The sequence below is a fragment of the Pelophylax lessonae genome, assembly GCF_965119305.1.
Source record: "Pelophylax lessonae genome assembly, chromosome: 2".
Lineage (NCBI taxonomy): Eukaryota > Metazoa > Chordata > Amphibia > Anura > Ranidae > Pelophylax > Pelophylax lessonae.
The window spans coordinates 656907732-656929359 of record NC_138769.1 but is presented as its reverse complement, the minus strand read 5'-3'; the positions used below and the strand labels follow the sequence as shown (position 1 = coordinate 656929359).

The 21628-nt window shown below is 40.6% G+C and overlaps 1 protein-coding gene across 1 annotated transcript in view; it reads right to left on the bottom strand.

Annotated features, from left to right (window-relative positions):
- Window positions 1-21628, bottom strand: part of LOC309548229 (uncharacterized protein) — a 287045-nt gene that overhangs the window by 41575 nt on the left and 223842 nt on the right. The window contains exons 27-30 of the mRNA XM_082248181.1: window positions 9068-9228; window positions 4678-4782; window positions 3107-3211; window positions 1093-1197 (exon numbers count right to left, since the gene is read on the bottom strand). Of these exons, the coding sequence (XP_082104307.1) occupies window positions 1093-1197; window positions 3107-3211; window positions 4678-4782; window positions 9068-9228 (476 nt within the window). The remainder of the gene's footprint in view (window positions 1-1092; window positions 1198-3106; window positions 3212-4677; window positions 4783-9067; window positions 9229-21628) is intronic.

Genomic DNA, 21628 nt, shown 5'->3' with positions numbered 1-21628 from the left:
TTAAAAGCTTCTTTACTTATAAATGTGAGGTTGTCAGCTTGCAATACTATTGCCCAATCCTTTGCCCTGGCTGTCCTTCACTCACAGGGCTGCTGATAATGCAGTACAGCCAGCCCTCCTGTACTGGGCCTGGGCCCGATCAGTACAAAAGGGGGGCCTGAGCACCTGCTGAGCAGGAGGGCCGGCTGTACTGTCTTATTGCAGAGACCAATCATCTTCTGCTTCCCCCCTGCCAGCTTCTCCTCCTCTCTGCCTTTGGCTGCACTGCATCCGCTGTCCAGGCCCTCATGTGTGCCCCTTTACCCCGCAGCACTGCCGGCTTCCCTCCTCTCTCGCTGGTAGCTGCTGCAGGCACACAGGGGGGGGGGGGGGAGTTTACGAATGAGGAGCATGAGAAGGGGCCGGTAAATGAGTAATTTACTGGCCCCTTCTTTTGCTGAATGAACACAGTGAGCATTCATTACCAATCACTCCTGTGTCCATTCATCACTGAAGCATAGTAAACTGTGTCTACTTTGCTTCAGTTTGTGAATCAGCAGGAAGCCTCAGAGCGCTTCCTATTCATTCATCTGTGCGTCTGAGGCTGCAGAGAAAGGGACTGATTAATCTATGTCCTCAGTCACTTTCGGTCGAGGGTGGGGCCCTGTCCGGGAGGCTTTATGGGGCCCCGTGCATTCTCACAGCAGCCCTGTCCACTCATGCCCATATTATACATGTATTGTTCTGTACATCTGTATTATCCGAGTAATCAGTGCATAGTCTGTAATTACACACTGTTTTTACCTGCTCTGATTATTTGTTTCATAATTTATTTATTTTATTTATTTCAGGTACTTATATAGCGCTGTCAATTTACGCAGCGCTTTACATATACATTGTACATTCACATCAGTCCCTGCCCTCAAGGAGCTTACAATCTAAAGTCCCTAACTCACATACATACACAGTAGGGCCAATTTTTTTTTTTTATACAGGATCCAATCAACCTACCAGCATGTCTATGGAGTGAAAGATATATGTGTATACATGTTTAGTAACATTTGGGAAAACCAAAGCAACACATTTTGTGCAGTTAACAAAATCTGAGCTCACCAGAGAGGAGTACAGTGTCTTCATCTGTGAGTGTTATCTTCTCCACAAGCATGCACTTATTTTGCGCAAGGTCACTAAGAGAAGCTGGCTTGTCCGATGTCCTCCCTGCATCAATTATTACCAGAAAAAATATTAACTGTTAAATGAAGACACTTTTCAACACAAAAGCCTGTTTTTTTATGTTATGCCTTCTTTGCTGCCACAACTATTTTCTTATTAAAAAGATATACACTCACCAGGCCACTTTATTAGGTACACCTGCTCAATTGCTTGGTAACACAAATTGCTAATCAGCCAATCACGTGGCAGCAACTCAATGCATTTAGGCATCTAGACGTGGTGAAGATAACTTGTTAAAGTTCAAACAGAGCATCAGAATGGGGAAGAACAGGGATTTTAGGTGACTTTGAACGTGGCATGGTTGTTGGTGCGCGGCGCGCTGGTCTGAGTATTTCAAAAACTGCTGATCTACTAGGATTTTCACACACAACCATCTCTAGGGTTTACAGAGAATGGTCCAAAACAGAAAATATCCAGTGAGCAGCAGATGTGTGGACGAAAATGCCTTGATGATGTCAGAGGAGAATGGGCAACAGTAACTCAAATAACCACTCGTTACAAACAAGGTATGCAGAATACCATTTCTGAACACACAACACATCAAACATTGAAGCAGATGGCCTACAGCAGCAGAAGACCACACCGGGTGCCACTCCTATCAGCTAAGAACAGGAAACTGAGGCTACAATTTGCACAGGCTCACCAAAATTGGACAATAGAAGATTGGAAAAACGTTGCCTGGTCTGATGAGTCTGGATTTCAGCTGTGACATTCAGATGGTAGGGTCAGAATTTGGTGTAAACAACATAAAAAAACATGGATCCATCCTGCCTTGCATCAACCGTCAGGCAGGTGGTGGTGGTGTAATGATGTGGGGGACATTTTCTAGGCACACTTTGGGCCCCTTAGTACCAATTGAGCATCGTTTAAACACCACGGCCTACCTGAGTATTGTTGCTGACCATGTCCATCCCTTTATGACTACAGTGTACCCATCTTCTGATGGCTCCTTCCAGCAGGATAATGTACCATGTCACAAAGCTTAAATCATCTGACCACTGGTTTCTTCAACATGACAATGAGGTCACTGTATGCCAATGACCTCCACAGTCATCAGATCTCCATCCAATAGAGCACCTTTAGGATGTGGTGGAATGGTAGATGCGTATCATGGATGTGCAGCTGACAAATCTGCAGCAAGTGCGTGATGTCATGTCAATATGGACCAAAATGTCTGAGGAATGTTTCCAAAATCTTGTAGAATCTATGCCACGAAGAATGAAGGTAGTTCTGAAGGGAAAAGTGGTTCCAACCCGGTACTAGCAAGGTGTACCTAATAAAGTGGCGGGGGTGTATATGTATATACATGATAATCCTAAATGCACCCTGCACTTAGGAATAATTGTAAACTATTGTAAAGCCAAAATAAATACACAAATTCCAAAATAATTTTTACAGCAGCCACATTACACCTGTGTTAAACCAATACCATGACACTTAGCCCTCGTTCACATTTAACGCGGCTTTGAAATCGTGCGACTTCATCGGAACTCGCACAATTTCAAAGCTGCATTGCAGTCCAACTTCAGGGGGACTTGAAAGACATCTGTGCGGGTTCATGCACAGATGTCTATTCAAGTCGCCAAAAGTAATGCAGGAACTACTTTTGGGAATCGGTGCTGCGCCGCAAAGTGGGCGTCGCTCCGATCGGGGCGGTGCCATTGGCGGTAATAGGCTGGGATTTGACATGCAATTTGACCTCTCAAATCATATGTCAAATCACAAGGATGTGAACGGGGGAAGAAAAACAAAAGCAGCATTCCACTGTTGGTCCAATTTTCAAGCAGCGCTGCTGCCCTTGTATTTAAATTTCAGGATAGGAGTATACATGATTTTTAACATTTGGGAAAACTAAATCCACACATTTTGTGCAGCTTAAAAACTCTGAGCTTACCAGAAAGGAGTACAGTGTCTTCATCTGCGTGTGTTATCTCCTTTACAAGTATGCAAGCATTTTCCTTGAGGTCACTAAGAGAAGCTGGCTTGTCCGATGTCTGTCCTGCATCTATTATTACCATAAAAAAAACAATTAAGTGTTAAATGAAGCAACTTCAATACTTTTCAACACAAAATCCTGTCTGTTATGCCTTATTAATGCCACAATTTTTTTTAAATAAAAAGACATTATATATGTATATATATTTATTAACCAGTTCAGGTCTACCCTATAGCAGTTTTACTGCTACAGGATGGCACCTCTGCACTAGATCACGTATATACAGTATATACACACAGACGTGATCTGACACTTCTCGGTATGGGGCGCGCATGTGTGCTGGGATTATATATAGCGGGAGCAGATCTGTCAGGACTCGATGTCCACAGGCACTCGCTGTCTGTAAGGAAAAGGTACAGAACTGTGGTATGACTATATAAACAAGGCAGATCACTATTCTGACAGGAGGGAAGTAAAGCACCTCCCACAGTACACTAAAACACTGGCTAGGAACACAGGTAACCCTTTGATCACTCCTGATGTTTAACCTCTTCCCAGCCAGTGCCATTAGTACAGTAACCGTGCACATTTTTAATACTGATCACTGTATTAGTGTCACTGATCCCTAAAAGTGTCATAATGTCTGCCGCAATGTCGCAGTCCCGCTACAAGTCGCTGATCACTGCCATTACTATAAAAAAAAATAAAAATATATCCGATAGCTTGTAGATGCTATGACTTTTTTGCAAAGCAATCAATATAGAATATATAATGCCTAAATTGATAAAGAAATCTGTTTTTTCTATTTGTTATTGGATGCTTTATAGCAGAAAGTAAAAAATATATATATTTTTTTCCAAAATTGTCGGCCTTTTTTTGTTTGTAGCCAAAAAATAAATTAAGCAGAGGTGATCAAATAGCACCAAAAGAAAGCTCTATTTGTGGGAAAAAAGGACATCAATTTCATTTGTGTACAGCGTTGCATGACCGCACAATTGTCAGTAAGGGCTGGTTCACACTACAAAATCCGTTTTGGATGCATTTTTGCCTGCACGTTTTTAATGCTTTTTTGGGCATTCTTGTGCGTTTTTTATGCGTTTCCAGATGCATGCCAGATGCTTTTTTTTTTTTTAATTTTTCCATTTCTTTGTTTTACTGTACTGGGTCAGGTACGTTATTGATGCGTTCCAGTGCATTTTTGATGCGTTGTACTGCGTTCCAGTACAAACCAGTGTAGGAAAAATACAGCATGTTCTACTTTTTTTCTTCTGGAACTGGAAAGCCCTGGAACTGACTGCACTGGTGTAAACTATGCCATTGGAAACCATATAACCTACTTTCCATACGTTTTTGTATGCAGAAAAAACACAATGGACTGCATGTGGTGTGAACTGGCCCTTAAAGTAATGTCCCGTAAGGCAAAAAAATGGCCTGGTCATGAAGGGGGGTAATTCTTCTGGAGGTCACATGGTTAACACTTGGGAAAGCCAAAGCAACACATATGTGCAGCTATAAAACTCTGAACTCACCATAAAGGAGTACAGTGTCGTCATCTGAGAGTGTTATCTTCTCCAAAGGCATGCATTCATCTTCTGGGAGGTTACCAGGAGAAGCTGGCTGATCCGCTGTCTGTCCTGTATCCATTATTACCATAAGATAAAAAAAAAATAAGCATCAAATAGAGCTGATGTAAATACTTTTATACTTTTGAACACAAAATGTCATCTGTTATGCCTTCTTACTTGCCGCCGCTATTCTTTTTTAAAAAAAAAAAAAATATATATATGTATACAGGGGTTGGACAAAATTATAGAAACAAGTATGGTAAAAAAACTAAACTATTACCCAGTATGGTGTTGGTAAAAGGTGCCTTTGGCATCCAAGACGGCCTGAAATCCCCTAAGAATTGACAAATATAAGTCTTGGATGGTGGATAATGGAATCTGATACCATTCTTCATGCAAAATTCCAAGCAAATATGTGCGCAATGTCCTTTTGTCTAGTTGACCATGTGGACCGCGCTTATGCTTATCAAACAACATTTTCCCAGAAATTGTACATGCTGAAATAACCTTTGATATTGTACCTGGCGACACCACAAATACAATTGGTAACTTCAGTCACAGAGGCTTCAGCTAAGCGGGCACCAACAATTTGCACTCTTTGAAACACAGCAAGCCCTGACATGACTCCGTAATAGCAGCGCACGCAATAAATGACGAAAGCAAGGCTTCCCATCTGTTACCTAGGTGTCGCCTCACACAGTGGAAGCAAAAGAATGTTACATCACTTCTGTTTTCAACGTAAAACATGTCATCACTTTCACACCTGCAAATCAAGTATTGTTTCCATATTTCTGTCCAATTCCTGAACATACATAAACCAAAAAAAAAATACTGTGCTTGTGTTAACCACTTAAGCCCCGGAGGATTTGGCTGCTAAACGACCAGAGGGCATTTTGCGATTCGGCACTGCGTGACTTTAACGGACAATTGCGCGGTCGTGCGACGCTGTACCGAAACGAATTTGGCGTCCTTTTTTTCCCACAAACAGAGCTTTCTTTTGGTGGTATTTGATCACCTGTGCGATTTTTTGATCACGCGCTATAAACAAAAAAAGAGCGTAAATTTTGCAAAAATAGCAATATTTTTCCCTTTTTTTTATATGAAATTCCCCCAAAAAAAAATGTAAAAATCAAAATTTTTTAATATTTTCGGCCAATTTGTTTTATGCTACCTATGTTTGGTAAAAAAAATCGCAAAAAGCGTATTTTGATTGGTTTGCGCAAAAGTTATTGCGTTTACTAACAAAGGGAAAGATTTTTGTCATTTTTGTTGTTTTTTTTTTTAACGCGTAATGGCGGCGATCTGCGATTTTTTTTGCGGTACTGCGACATTGCGGCGGACAGATCGGACCCTTGACTGACATTTTTGACACTTTTGGGGTTACCAGTGACATTTCTACAGTAATCAGTGCTATACATATGCACTGTTACTGTAAAAATGCACTGGTAGTGAAGGGGTTAACTTTATTTGAGAGGGAGGGGCTGTGTGTGTCCCTAGGGGCGTGATTCTAACTGTGATTGGCTGTGGCTTCAACTGTATGCAGAGTGATCAATGGATCTACATAGTAGATCCATGTGATCAGCTCTCATACAGAGAGGAGAATGACAGGCAGCTTGTTTACACAAGCTGCCTGACTATCTCCCTCTCCCCCGCCGATCGCAGAGTGGCCGGCGGCGATCGGGTCCGCCGGTCACGCGCGCGGGGGGGTCCGTGACCACGCGGGAGCGGGAGCGCGCCTCCGGCGGCGCGCGCTCGCTCCCTAAACCCTCACAGGCGAGCGACGTAGACCTACGTCACTTTGCCTGTGAGGGGCTGACCGCCCACGTAGATAGTCGTGCGGCGGTCGGCAAGTGGTTAATAGGCAAGTGAAAGCTGCAACAGTGAGATATTTCTCACTAGAAATTGTATATAGACAAAGTGTTGCTCTATCAGAAATTGATGAAAAAGTCCAAATATATAAATATAACATAAATATATGTAAGTGTTCAACGTCAAAATGATTTTGAAAGTAGTGAGTAGTTTCAGCAGCCAGAGATCGAACATTGGTTGAGTCACCTTCCCTCCACCATAGAAGTCGATCACCAACACCCAAAGAAGATGTCTTCTTCAACCAAAATTCAAGGACCCCCTGAGAACAGGCAGGTCCAACATGCTTTGGGGACTCTTTCCCTATGGCAATGCTCCAGTCGCGATCATGACTGCCACAAAGATGTCTTCTCAGAATGTATTCCAGAGCAGATTTCACCAACTCCCAAATGTGTTGCATATATGAATAAAAAAAAACAAAAAAACATTATCTCCCTTATAAAAATCACGGCAAAGTAATTTGGTGTCCGCCTTCACTTCCGGGTTACGGGATAACGTGACCAAGTCGCTCTGCCCTATGCGTTTCGTCACCAGAACATTTTCAAAATACACAATCCCACGAGCAATATAGGCAGCCAAGTCTTCGCTTCCAATGATGGAAGTATTCATTTGAAATAAAAACACAGAACCAAGTCTCCTTCGGCGCATCAGGGTCTCATTTCCATACAAAGAAAGACACAGGCCAGGACACCATAACAAGAAAACTCGTGGTTCCAGTTAAAAATTAGGCATACCTAAAACTTAGCATGGGATATATCAAAATTACCACATGCAACGAAATGGCTATAGGGTTGACTGTAAACGCCACAATAAATACATTACGGAGACAAAAGTTTGATAATTACTACAATATAATGATACAAAGAAAATTAATTACCACAGATCAGGGGTTATCTAAAAACGCATTAACATACCAGTCAATATTTAGCCCGTGAGGGATGTAACTTTTGAGGAGAAAGATCCATTTTGTCTCCTTTTTGGATACCTCCCTTGTTTTGACACTCCCCCTTCAATGGGGCGTAAACTTGTCTATACCCCCAAATAGAGTCCCTGATGGTTCTCTTCTATGTACAAAATCATAATGTCGTGAGACACTATGATTTCTTTTTTGAAAAATAGTTTTTATTAGTTTTCATACACAGAAAAACAAAGACTTACAACAGCCCTCTAAACTGGGCTGAACAATACAACAATAACAAAATTTAACACACTAACAGTCTGCTTGTGGCTTCTCGTATAGCCCTTAGGTCCCATATAAATGGCATAATCTAAACAGTTAACCCTGTAAACAACCATTACCCAATGTAGCAAAATATGAGAGACCCCATCTCACCATCCATTTGCAGCACATGATATTACATCACCAGCCTCTATGACTACACACCTCATCCATCAGGGAAGATATATATGCAGACCCATTCTCCCCAGCCTGATATTTCATATGGTTCCACTTGCCTCGACAAACCCTATCCTGTAAATTCTGTCAGAATCAGTCAGATACCGTGCACGTGCTATTAACCCAACAATCCCATACCTTGTTGAACTTGGCAGGTATTCGCCTGTTCATGTACATTACTTTATACACAGAGAGTGCCTTGTGTGCTTGAGAAAAGTGGAATAACTGGACCAGGTAGCTGCTTGCAAATTTGTTCAGGCAAAGCCCCGGCCCTTGTGGCCCTGGACGTAGCCAGCGATCTTGTAGAATGGGGCACAATATCTTCAGGAGTAGTCTCTCCTTGAGCCACATAAGCGACTTCAATTGTCCATTTGAGCCACCTTCCCAAGGTGCCCTTTGATGCCTTTTTACCCTTACGAGGTCCTGTGAAGATTATAAACAGGGCATTTGACCTTCTGAACTCTTTGGTGACAGACAGGTAGTGTATTAGACACCTTATCACATCCAGGGAATGAAAGGCTTCCTCTTTAGTGTTAGCTGGTATTGAAGAAAAGGTAGGCAGCACAATTTCTTGAGTGCGATGAAAGGATGTAGCTATTTTAGGGAGAAAAGCTGGATCTGTCCGAAGAACAACTCGGTCTGGAAAAATAATCAAAAAGGGGTCTGTAATAGACAGGGCCTGAATCTCACTCACTCTTCTGGCAGAAGAAATTGCCACCAAAAAAAGTGTCTTCAAGACCAAATGTTTCAGAGATTACTCTGGTAAAGGTTCAAACGGAGCCTTAGTAAGTCCTTGTAAAACTAAAGATAGATCCCATTTGGGAAATTCTTAATAGTCGTTGGCCTGCTTCTAGCTAAAGCCTTAAAAAACCTTATAAATTAAAGTCTCTTGTGATGAGTTATTTTCAAAGAAAACTGAAAGAGCCGCCACATGTGTTTTCAGGGTACTTGCAGCTAATCCTTTCTCCATTCCTTCATGGAGGAACTCTAAAACAGAAACTATATCTTTTACTTGAAATTTGTTATAGGAACACCAGGAGTTATACTTTTTCCAAAATTTCATATAAATGGCCCTGGTCACTTTTTTCCTACTGGACATCAGTGTGGAAATTCGTTTTTCTGAAAGACCTCTGGCTCTCAAGAGATCTTCCTCAGAAACCATGCTATCAACTGAAGCCGCTCTGGCTTTGGATGATTCAGGATCCCTTGAGTCAGAAGATCTTCCCTGACTGGGAGTTTTCAGGGTGGTTTCACTGCCAAATTCAGGAGAGTCGCAAACCAAGGTCTTTTTGGCCAAAAGGGTGTGATCAGGATTAAACTAGTAGATTCCTCCCTGAACCTCCTGAGAACCAGAGGAATCATATGGAAGGGGGGAAATGCATAGCACAAGAGGAAGTCCCAAGGATGAGCAAATGCGTCTAGGCCCAGTGGTTGATCCTCCCTGTGGAGGGAAAGAATACTGGCACCTTGGTGTTTTGTTGGTTTGCAAACAGGTCGATCTGGGGATACCCCCCAGTCTCTGAGATCATAAGGAAAATTTCCTGATTCAGACTCCACTCTGATTCCAGAACCTTCTTCCTGCTCAGAAGATCTGCCAGGAGATTCTAGGAACCCTTCTGGTGGACTGCCACATTCTGTTCTGCCCATCCCAGTAACTGCATGGCCAGCTCTAAGAGGCTTCTGCTTCTTGTTCCCCCTTGCCTTGAGACATAGGCTATTGCCGTTATGTTGTCTGACAGGACTTGAACATGCTGATCTCTTATGTTTTGATAGAAGGACATAAGAGCCAGAGATATGGCCTTTAGTTCTCGCCAATTTGAAGACTTCCTGGCCTGTGCCTTGGACCAAGTGCCTTGAACTGTCTGACCTTCCAGGTGGGCTCCCCACCCCCAAGCACTTGCATCTGTGGTCAGTCTCTTGTTCAGAGGAAAGGACCAACCTAGGCCCTTGTTAGATTGGCTGGGTTTCACCACCACCAGAGGGCCCTTTTTACCCTTGCCAAGATCTTGATAGGCTTTTCTAGTGGCTCTAGGTGAGACCACTTTTGCAGGATCTCCATCTGCAGGGGGCGAGAGTGTAACCTGGCCCACTGTACTGCTAGAATAGATGAGGTGAGAAGGCCCAGAGCCGCCATTGCTGTCTCCGAACTGACAGTTTGCGGTTGGTCTGCAACTGAGCTACTGCAGACTGAACTTTTATTATTTTTTCTTGAGGCAGAAAAACTTTTTGGAGAACAGAATGGATGTTGTAACCCAGAAACCGAATCTCCTGCGAAGGAGTCAGATTGGACTTCTCCAGGTTTAAAAGCCACCCTAGGCTCTCGAGATGTAACCTGAAGATTCTCTATCATTCTTGCTTTGGAATCTGTGAAAAGGTGCAAGTCGTCGGAAGTGCTTTGGTTGTCAGGTCTTTGGAACGCACGTACCGCCGGATGCCGGAACGGCGCAGTGATGACATCATCCATGTGAGTCTCCCCACGTGCGCCGGCTTTGCATCCGGCGGTGTGGAGGGTACATAAGGGGGACAGGTGAACAGACGCATTGTGGCGGCACACTAGGAGACAGGCACCTCTCTAGGCAAGTACAACTTCCTATTACTGGGACTATCTATTGATTTACCTTAATCTTCAGCCATTGATTTATACTTGGAAATTTTTATAGGGAAAGAGAGGACAGGAAAGGAGAGGAGGAGAGAGGGGGGGTACTCCTTGGGTTACCACTGCCTACCAGGATATTAAATAAAAACTTCAGATGAGGTAATTATTCTGTGACTTCCTAGTTAACCTTCTACCTACTCTCATTTTAAACAATATAACACATATCCCCATATACCATATCCTTTCAGGTAAACTCGGGGTCTTACAGGACGCCTGAGAAGGGTTTACCTGGTTAGGTTGAAGGAAAAAACCGTGAATGAGGTAATTACACTTTGGTCTTCTTTTTAGTATATATATTTTTTTATTCATTCCTACCTCAATTACTACAATGAATACCCCTTTACCTTGCATCCTTGTAGGACAATTGTGGGGCTCAAAGGACGACTGAGGCTTGCTGTACTTGGTTGATCTTTTTTCTAGAAACCATCTGATACTATCTGTACCTTTGAGTCTGTACATTTTGAGGTAAGCTTTGGATAAGCACCATGTAATGTACACCCTTCCCTCTCTACTTATATGATTTACCCTCATTTTCAAGTTCACTTGGGTTTCCCTCTTATTTGCCCTTCCTCTGCACCATAGATTGCTGCATGTGCTGCGGATTGAAATTGTCCCATCATTTAGGAGGAACACCAATTTTCTGGTTCTTGCCATTTGATGCACTCTCTCTCCAGCTCTAAAATCAAGATAGGTAATATTTTAAACCGCTCTTTGGCGAAATGTTAACAACATATTGATGGGTTCTAAAATAGCTCTTATTTCAATAATATCTTACACAGGCTTGAAATATAGGCTATTCCTTATGAGACTCTAGTCCACCTGGGGCACCCTCCCTCTTGTCTGTCCTCTGTGCCCGCCTGGGAGTCTTTATAGCCGCATTTATCAGAGCAGGTTGGTCTATTCCCTAATGCGTGTGTATATTCTACATAGATCAGGTTTATTTGGATTGTTTAACAATAAATATTATGCTGGTTGCTAATTCTTGCTTTTTTGCTTTAAGAACTGTTTTGATTAAAAAGGTCCTGACGAAGCTCATCGCGAAACACGTAAACCTGTTAATCAAGCATACTCCTCTACAGTCAAGTATTGAGCTAACATTTAGAGCCAGTTGTTCAATATACAATGTGATCTATTACTGTTGCTAGCTCTTGACTTTGTTTTTAGTCAAATTTTCTTTGTCTTATTTTGTGTTATGTACAGTGAGGGCTTTTTTACCTCTCACTATTTTAAAGTTTGTATGCAATAAAGTTCAATAATTTTTACATATATTCTAAGTTGCGTAGATTCATTTAATTGTGTGCCTTTGAAAGTCCAACACTCTTTTGCCATGATTGGTTGGTTCTCCAACTAAACATTCCTTTTTTTCTTTAATTGATACATGATCAATACATACAAGTCGAGCCACTTTTTAAATTATGCCATCTTTCATTAATAACACCAAACAGGTCATCGATCTTGTCAACCAATGTCAACCACTTTGTCAACCAGCAGATGTCACCTCGTTGTACACCATCATACTACTCATTTTTTGATAGACACTCAGATCTGCTATCTATACAGAAGGAATTTATTTTGGATCTCCTAAAATTTGCAGCCATCCATATACATGTTTGGTTCGGGGGAACTTATTACCTCCAGAAAAGAGGTGTTACTATGGGGGCTAAATATGCCCCCAGTTTGGCCAATCTGTTTATGGCCAAATGGGAGGAGGATGTCGTTTATACACAACGGAGACCTGAATTTATGTTTTGGGCTCATTACATAGACAACATCCTCCTCCTATGGAAGGGAGATTTGTTGTTTTTGCAAAATTACTTAGAGGAATTAAATAATAATGACAGAGGCATTTCTCTTAATTATGATTTTAGCCAGGAAGAAAATTGTATTTTTGACTTACCGTAAGTCAATTTCTCTGATATTCATTGATGGACACAGCTCTTCATCTTCATGACCGTAGGGTTATACTGCCCCCTACAGGCATGTTGAGGAGACAGAGGAAACGGGTGAGGGCGGAGGATGCTTCTTGCTAGCCCGTTTGCCAAGGACAAAATCAACTTTGGACACCAAGGACTCCAGGACCGCTGTCAGTGCAGTCAGTTGCGGGGCCCCGGAGGGCTCGACAGCCGCTGAGAGGGGATCAAGTGCTGAAATCTTACCGTTAGTTTACCGGTAACGTCTTTTCTCATGAGCCTTCCAGGACGGCCCAACATGAGAGATGATAGGCTCCTCCTACCGGAAACACAATCAATTAAGACACAGTTAAAAGGCCCCACCCTTCCCTCTATCCTCAGTTGTAAAAAAGTATCTTCCACAACCAAATTTCTTGAGGGAACCGTGTATCACAGTCAATTCATAGGCACTTACCCATTTTAACTTGTTTGCACCCTTTGATAGGGCGGGTAGGCCGGCCGTCCTGGAAGGCTCATGAGAAAAGACGTTACCGGTAAACTAACGGTAAGATTTCTCCAATCGCCTTCCAGGACGGCCCAACATGAGAGGATACTAGATTACCCTCAGCCTACCTTAGGGTGGGACAACTGCCTGCAAGACCTTGCGTCCAAAGGTCAGGTCCTGTTGAGACAGTACTTCTATCCTGTAATGTTTCAGGAAGGTGTTCTGGCTGGACCAAGTGGCTGCCATGCGGATCTGTTCCCAGGATGCTCCTGCCTTCTTGGCCCAAGATGTTGGTAGGGCTCTTGTAGAATGAGCTTTAACTTTAACAGGAGCTGGGACACCTGATGCCTCATAAGCGATGGTAATTGCTTGCCTGATCCATCTAGAAATTGAGGGCTTAGAGGCCTGCAATCCTTTCCTAGGTCCAGAATGAAGGACCAGAAGATGGTTTGACCTTCTAAAGTTCTTTGTCCTGTCTAAGTAGATGAGTAGAGCTCTTCTAACATCAATACAGTGGAACTTTTCCTCCTTACTGTTCTTTGGATTGTCACAGAAGGAAGGTAAATTGATCTCCTGTACTCTGTGAAAAGGAGATGCCACCTTTGGGAGATATAGTGGATCTGGTTTTAGGACTATCCTGTCTGGGCATACAGTCATAAACGGTTCTTTGATAGAGAGGGCCTGGAGATCCCCTACTCTCCTAGCTGAAGTGATGGCCAGCAAAAACGTCAGTTTTAAAGACAACCGTTTGAGGGAAATCTGTTCCAAAGGTTCAAAGGGAGACCTAGATAACGCCTCTAGGACCCTTGTCAGGTCCCAAGGAGGGAACCTGTCTTTTGACAAAGGAGTAACTCTTTGTCTGGCTAACAAAAATCTGCTTATCAGTGGCTCTCTTGCCAGACGAGTGTCAAGGAACACCGAGAGAGCCGCAATTTGTACCCTAAGAGTGTTAATGGCCACACCCTTATCCACCCCGTCCTGTAGAAACTCTAGGATTACAGGGGTAGAGGGGGAGTCAAAGCCTCTTTGCTTACCCCAGGTACAAAACTTTTTCCATACCTTAGTGTAGATTTTTTTGGTAATAGGTTTCCTGCTCAGCAGGAGAGTATCTACCACTCTCTGTGAGCAACCTTTTGAAATTAAGAGTTGGCTCTCAGTAGCCAAGCTGCCAACTGAAAAAATTCCGGTGGGGCAAAAATTGGGGAATAGATCTGCCACCAAAAAGTCATTGAAAAGATGTCCAGCTGTCTCCATCCCTAATAGTATCGAGCAAAGAGGAAGGAAATGTGGGACTTTACATGAGTACGGCTGGACATATCATATTTAAATGGGTATATAATGTATATAACCTCTAGGATCTCGGGTGTTGAGAACCCGTCGGCAATTGGAAATTCATTGGATACTTGATTATGCAGAGGGGTATATAAACGGATACATGTAATAATACCATATCTAAAATTAATATTCATAAATAGCAGATTTATTGTGACAAACAATTTTCCAAGGGTACTCAGTCTTAACACATATAAAAAATTTGATATACAAAATTTAATATAACCCAAAAAAAATGGGGACCCATAGGACGTTGACAACTTTAATCATTTAATTTAACATTCATAATCTAGAATATAACGTATATAAATACACATATAGCATCTTTATACCTGAAGTCTATAATTGAGAATAAATACATTGATATTAAATCCATAAAAAGCAGATTACATATAAAACTGAATTCTTCATAGGTATAAAATTTATAGATAACGGAAGCTTGGATATGAATTTTTTGATTGAAATACTTGTAGGCTCGACGCGTTTCGTGGATCTACGTCCACTCATCAGGAGCATAATAGGGGATATATATATTGATTGTGTATCTGAAAAAATGATAGGTATATATTATACCAGAATGTTAATATGAAAGAACGGGGAAAAGTGAAAAAAAAAAAAAAAAAAAAAAAAAAAAAAAATTATTTGTATGAAAAATAATAAGGAGTAAACGTGGCTGTGCTCCGACCATCGGCGCCATGCTTAGCAGGCGAGCTGCGCTACGTCTATTGGACGCCGCGTAGCCCAGATCGCTAATTTTCCATCTGTGCTCGGTAGGCGGCTTTTTCCGACCTACATCCGGTCCCCGGACCGGATGTGGGAGGTCTCTGTTCCGCCTATATATATCCGATGCCAACATGGCGTTGGCGTGGATCAACATCCAATTTCTGGGACTTGCAGCCTGCTCACTATTTCTTATTTCATCTCCATACTAGACTCTGGTAATTTGTCTGACGATTATATTTGCGGTAACCGAGCATAATATCTGTCTATACAACTGTTATCTCTTTTGCACTAACCCCTTATGCTACGTTTGCATTACCTATCACTTCTTCTGGATATATATTTGCTTTTTATAGTTTCTATATTCACAAGTGGTTTTCAACTCTGACTGTTTGCGGCACTTTCCTTCAGTGATCCCTAACGTATGCTATCTATGATATTCTGATCCACCCCTCTTTTTTTTTTTTTTTTTTTCTTTTCTTTTTTATGTATTACTTTTCCTGCAATTACCGGGACTATTCACTTTCACCTTTAAGCACAATCATGTTTAGAATTCATCTTTAGACTCACTTCCTTTCTCTTTCACACCCCAACCTGGATAATACATCTGATGGGGGTTAACTTGATCCACCTTTTTGCGTCATATTTATATTTATATTTTTTCACAGCTTCAAATATCTTTATATGTGCTCTACTTCCGTCTTCTAACTGACCTCTTCGTTTACCTATATCTCTTGGAGTTTATCATATTCTTCCACTCAATACTACTCTTATCTGTGTATACCCCCCTTGACTAAGGCAATTATCCATTCTTACCATGTTCTCTGGTGCTCTCTTAGAATGTGCAGCCTCCTGCCATATATATATCTCGGATATTTATCCCGTCAGCTCACCTTTTTTCTTTTCATCTCGCAACATAGATCTCTCCAGTTTGTTTTTTCCTTTGTTTCTATTCCTGAATATAGTTTTCTCTATTTGGCAAATATTCTTCTCTCTATGAATACCAATCTCTTCTCTGATAAGAAAGTTGATAACCAATACATAGTTCAATACAATTTATATGATATATATGTTTTCAGATTTCGTTGATTTTGGAGCATCTATTACGTCAATCTCTGATGAGAAAAATTATATGCCAACTCTTTGTCCCTCTATTTCCACTTTGGGCTAATAAATGCCTGCTGCCTTTTCCCATTCCATTGGATGTTGTCCATGCCTCAGCCCCGGGTCAGGCTTCTCCCGGCTTGGCCCTATACCTCCTCTCTGGAAGTGGATCGTTCCGACAATATAACACGACCTAAGGTAGTGTTTACTCCTTATTATTTTTCATACAAATAATTTTTTTTTTTTCCCTTTTCCCCGTTCTCTCATATTAACATTCTGGTATAATATATACCTATCATTTTTTCAGATACACAATCAATATATATATCCCCTATTATGCTCCTGATGAGTGGACGTAGATCCACGAAACGCGTCGAGCCTACAAGTATTTCAATCAAAAAATTCATATCCAAGCTTCCGTTATCTATAAATTTTATACCTATGAAGAATTCAGTTTTATATGTAATCTGCTTTTTATGGATTTAATATCAATGTATTTATTCTCAATTATAGACTTCAGGTATAAAGATGCTATATGTGTATTTATATACGTTATATTCTAGATTATGAATGTTAAATTAAATGATTAAAGTTGTCAACGTCCTATGGGTCCCCATTTTTTTTGGGTTATATTAAATTTTGTATATCAAATTTTTTATATGTGTTAAGACTGAGTACCCTTGGAAAATTGTTTGTCACAATAAATCTGCTATTTATGAATATTAATTTTAGATATGGTATTATTACATGTATCCGTTTATATACCCCTCTGCATAATCAAGTATCCAATGAATTTCCAATTGCCGACGGGTTCTCAACACCCGAGATCCTAGAGGTTATATACATTATATACCCATTTAAATATGATATGTCCAGCCGTACTCATGTAAAGTCCCACATTTCCTTCCTCTTTGCTCGATACTATTAGGGATGGAGACAGCTGGACATCTTTTCAATGACTTTTTGGTGGCAGATCTATTCCCCAATTTTTGCCCCACTAGACTTCTTGGGTGGAAGACACCCGAAGTATAGGTCTGCCACTTAGGTTTTCTATATTCTTTTTTGCCAATGTATATATAATTTACTCATATTAATCCCCTATATCATTATTCCCTTATTATTTATATTCTTTTCCCCTTTATTCCAAGTTACTTTATATCTTTTTTATTTATATATAATACATTCTTCCATCTAGACTTGAAGGCTATAGTTGATAGCCTGGACTTCCTGTCTCCGGGGCTGCGATGGTATTTTCAGCCGCTACTCCCTCTGACCTGCCTCTGTGTCCACATCCAGGCGGGGGGCGTGGCTGTGCTCCGACCATCGGCGCCATGCTTAGCAGGCGAGCTGCGCTACGTCTATTGGACGCCGCGTAGCCCAGATCGCTAATTTTCCATCTGTGCTCGGTAGGCGGCTTTTTCTGACCTACATCCGGTCCCCGGACCGGATGTGGGAGGTCTCTGTTCCGCCTATATATATCCGATGCCAACATGGCGTTGGCGTGGATCAACATCCAATTTCTGGGACTTGCAGCCTGCTCACTATTTCTTATTTCATCTCCATACTAGACTCTGGTAATTTGTCTGACGATTATATTTGCGGTAACCGAGCATAATATCTGTCTATACAACTGTTATCTCTTTTGCACTAACCCCTTATGCTACGTTTGCATTACCTATCACTTCTTCTGGATATATATTTGCTTTTTATAGTTTCTATATTCACAAGTGGTTTTCAACTCTGACTGTTTGCGGCACTTTCCTTCAGTGATCCCTAACGTATGCTATCTATGATATTCTGATCCACCCCTCTTTTTTTTTTTTTTTTTCTTTTCTTTTTTATGTATTACTTTTCCTGCAATTACCGGGACTATTCACTTTCACCTTTAAGCACAATCATGTTTAGAATTCATCTTTAGACTCACTTCCTTTCTCTTTCACACCCCAACCTGGATAATACATCTGATGGGGGTTAACTTGATCCACCTTTTTGCGTCATATTTATATTTATATTTTTTCACAGCTTCAAATATCTTTATATGTGCTCTACTTCCGTCTTCTAACTGACCTCTTCGTTTACCTATATCTCTTGGAGTTTATCATATTCTTCCACTCAATACTACTCTTATCTGTGTATACCCCCCTTGACTAAGGCAATTATCCATTCTTACCATGTTCTCTGGTGCTCTCTTAGAATGTGCAGCCTCCTGCCATATATATATCTCGGATATTTATCCCGTCAGCTCACCTTTTTTCTTTTCATCTCGCAACATAGATCTCTCCAGTTTGTTTTTTCCTTTGTTTCTATTCCTGAATATAGTTTTCTCTATTTGGCAAATATTCTTCTCTCTATGAATACCAATCTCTTCTCTGATAAGAAAGTTGATAACCAATACATAGTTCAATACAATTTATATGATATATATGTTTTCAGATTTCGTTGATTTTGGAGCATCTATTACGTCAATCTCTGATGAGAAAAATTATATGCCAACTCTTTGTCCCTCTATTTCCACTTTGGGCTAATAAATGCCTGCTGCCTTTTCCCATTCCATTGGATGTTGTCCATGCCTCAGCCCCGGGTCAGGCTTCTCCCGGCTTGGCCCTATACCTCCTCTCTGGAAGTGGATCGTTCCGACAATATAACACGACCTAAGGTAGTGTTTACTCCTTATTATTTTTCATACAAATAATTTTTTTTTTTTTTTTTTTTTCCCTTTTCCCCGTTCTCTCATATTAACATTCTGGTATAATATATACCTATCATTTTTTCAGATACACAATCAATATATATATCCCCTATTATGCTCCTGATGAGTGGACGTAGATCCACGAAACGCGTCGAGCCTACAAGTATTTCAATCAAAAAATTCATATCCAAGCTTCCGTTATCTATAAATTTTATACCTATGAAGAATTCAGTTTTATATGTAATCTGCTTTTTATGGATTTAATATCAATGTATTTATTCTCAATTATAGACTTCAGGTATAAAGATGCTATATGTGTATTTATATACGTTATATTCTAGATTATGAATGTTAAATTAAATGATTAAAGTTGTCAACGTCCTATGGGTCCCCATTTTTTTTGGGTTATATTAAATTTTGTATATCAAATTTTTTATATGTGTTAAGACTGAGTACCCTTGGAAAATTGTTTGTCACAATAAATCTGCTATTTATGAATATTAATTTTAGATATGGTATTATTACATGTATCCGTTTATATACCCCTCTGCATAATCAAGTATCCAATGAATTTCCAATTGCCGACGGGTTCTCAACACCCGAGATCCTAGAGGTTATATACATTATATACCCATTTAAATATGATATGTCCAGCCGTACTCATGTAAAGTCCCACATTTCCTTCCTCTTTGCTCGATACTATTAGGGATGGAGACAGCTGGACATCTTTTCAATGACTTTTTGGTGGCAGATCTATTCCCCAATTTTTGCCCCACTAGACTTCTTGGGTGGAAGACACCCGAAGTATAGGTCTGCCACTTAGGTTTTCTATATTCTTTTTTGCCAATGTATATATAATTTACTCATATTAATCCCCTATATCATTATTCCCTTATTATTTATATTCTTTTCCCCTTTATTCCAAGTTACTTTATATCTTTTTTATTTATATATAATACATTCTTCCATCTAGACTTGAAGGCTATAGTTGATAGCCTGGACTTCCTGTCTCCGGGGCTGCGATGGTATTTTCAGCCGCTACTCCCTCTGACCTGCCTCTGTGTCCACATCCAGGCGGGGGGCGTGGCTGTGCTCCGACCATCGGCGCCATGCTTAGCAGGCGAGCTGCGCTACGTCTATTGGACGCCGCGTAGCCCAGATCGCTAATTTTCCATCTGTGCTCGGTAGGCGGCTTTTTCCGACCTACATCCGGTCCCCGGACCGGATGTGGGAGGTCTCTGTTCCGCCTATATATATCCGATGCCAACATGGCGTTGGCGTGGATCAACATCCAATTTCTGGGACTTGCAGCCTGCTCACTATTTCTTATTTCATCTCCATACTAGACTCTGGTAATTTGTCTGACGATTATATTTGCGGTAACCGAGCATAATATCTGTCTATACAACTGTTATCTCTTTTGCACTAACCCCTTATGCTACGTTTGCATTACCTATCACTTCTTCTGGATATATATTTGCTTTTTATAGTTTCTATATTCACAAGTGGTTTTCAACTCTGACTGTTTGCGGCACTTTCCTTCAGTGATCCCTAACGTATGCTATCTATGATATTCTGATCCACCCCTCTTTTTTTTTTTTTTTTTCTTTTCTTTTTTATGTATTACTTTTCCTGCAATTACCGGGACTATTCACTTTCACCTTTAAGCACAATCATGTTTAGAATTCATCTTTAGACTCACTTCCTTTCTCTTTCACACCCCAACCTGGATAATACATCTGATGGGGGTTAACTTGATCCACCTTTTTGCGTCATATTTATATTTATATTTTTTCACAGCTTCAAATATCTTTATATGTGCTCTACTTCCGTCTTCTAACTGACCTCTTCGTTTACCTATATCTCTTGGAGTTTATCATATTCTTCCACTCAATACTACTCTTATCTGTGTATACCCCCCTTGACTAAGGCAATTATCCATTCTTACCATGTTCTCTGGTGCTCTCTTAGAATGTGCAGCCTCCTGCCATATATATATCTCGGATATTTATCCCGTCAGCTCACCTTTTTTCTTTTCATCTCGCAACATAGATCTCTCCAGTTTGTTTTTTCCTTTGTTTCTATTCCTGAATATAGTTTTCTCTATTTGGCAAATATTCTTCTCTCTATGAATACCAATCTCTTCTCTGATAAGAAAGTTGATAACCAATACATAGTTCAATACAATTTATATGATATATATGTTTTCAGATTTCGTTGATTTTGGAGCATCTATTACGTCAATCTCTGATGAGAAAAATTATATGCCAACTCTTTGTCCCTCTATTTCCACTTTGGGCTAATAAATGCCTGCTGCCTTTTCCCATTCCATTGGATGTTGTCCATGCCTCAGCCCCGGGTCAGGCTTCTCCCGGCTTGGCCCTATACCTCCTCTCTGGAAGTGGATCGTTCCGACAATATAACACGACCTAAGGTAGTGTTTACTCCTTATTATTTTTCATACAAATAATTTTTTTTTTTTTTTTTTTTTTTTTTTTTCCCTTTTCCCCGTTCTCTCATATTAACATTCTGGTATAATATATACCTATCATTTTTTCAGATACACAATCAATATATATATCCCCTATTATGCTCCTGATGAGTGGACGTAGATCCACGAAACGCGTCGAGCCTACAAGTATTTCAATCAAAAAATTCATATCCAAGCTTCCGTTATCTATAAATTTTATACCTATGAAGAATTCAGTTTTATATGTAATCTGCTTTTTATGGATTTAATATCAATGTATTTATTCTC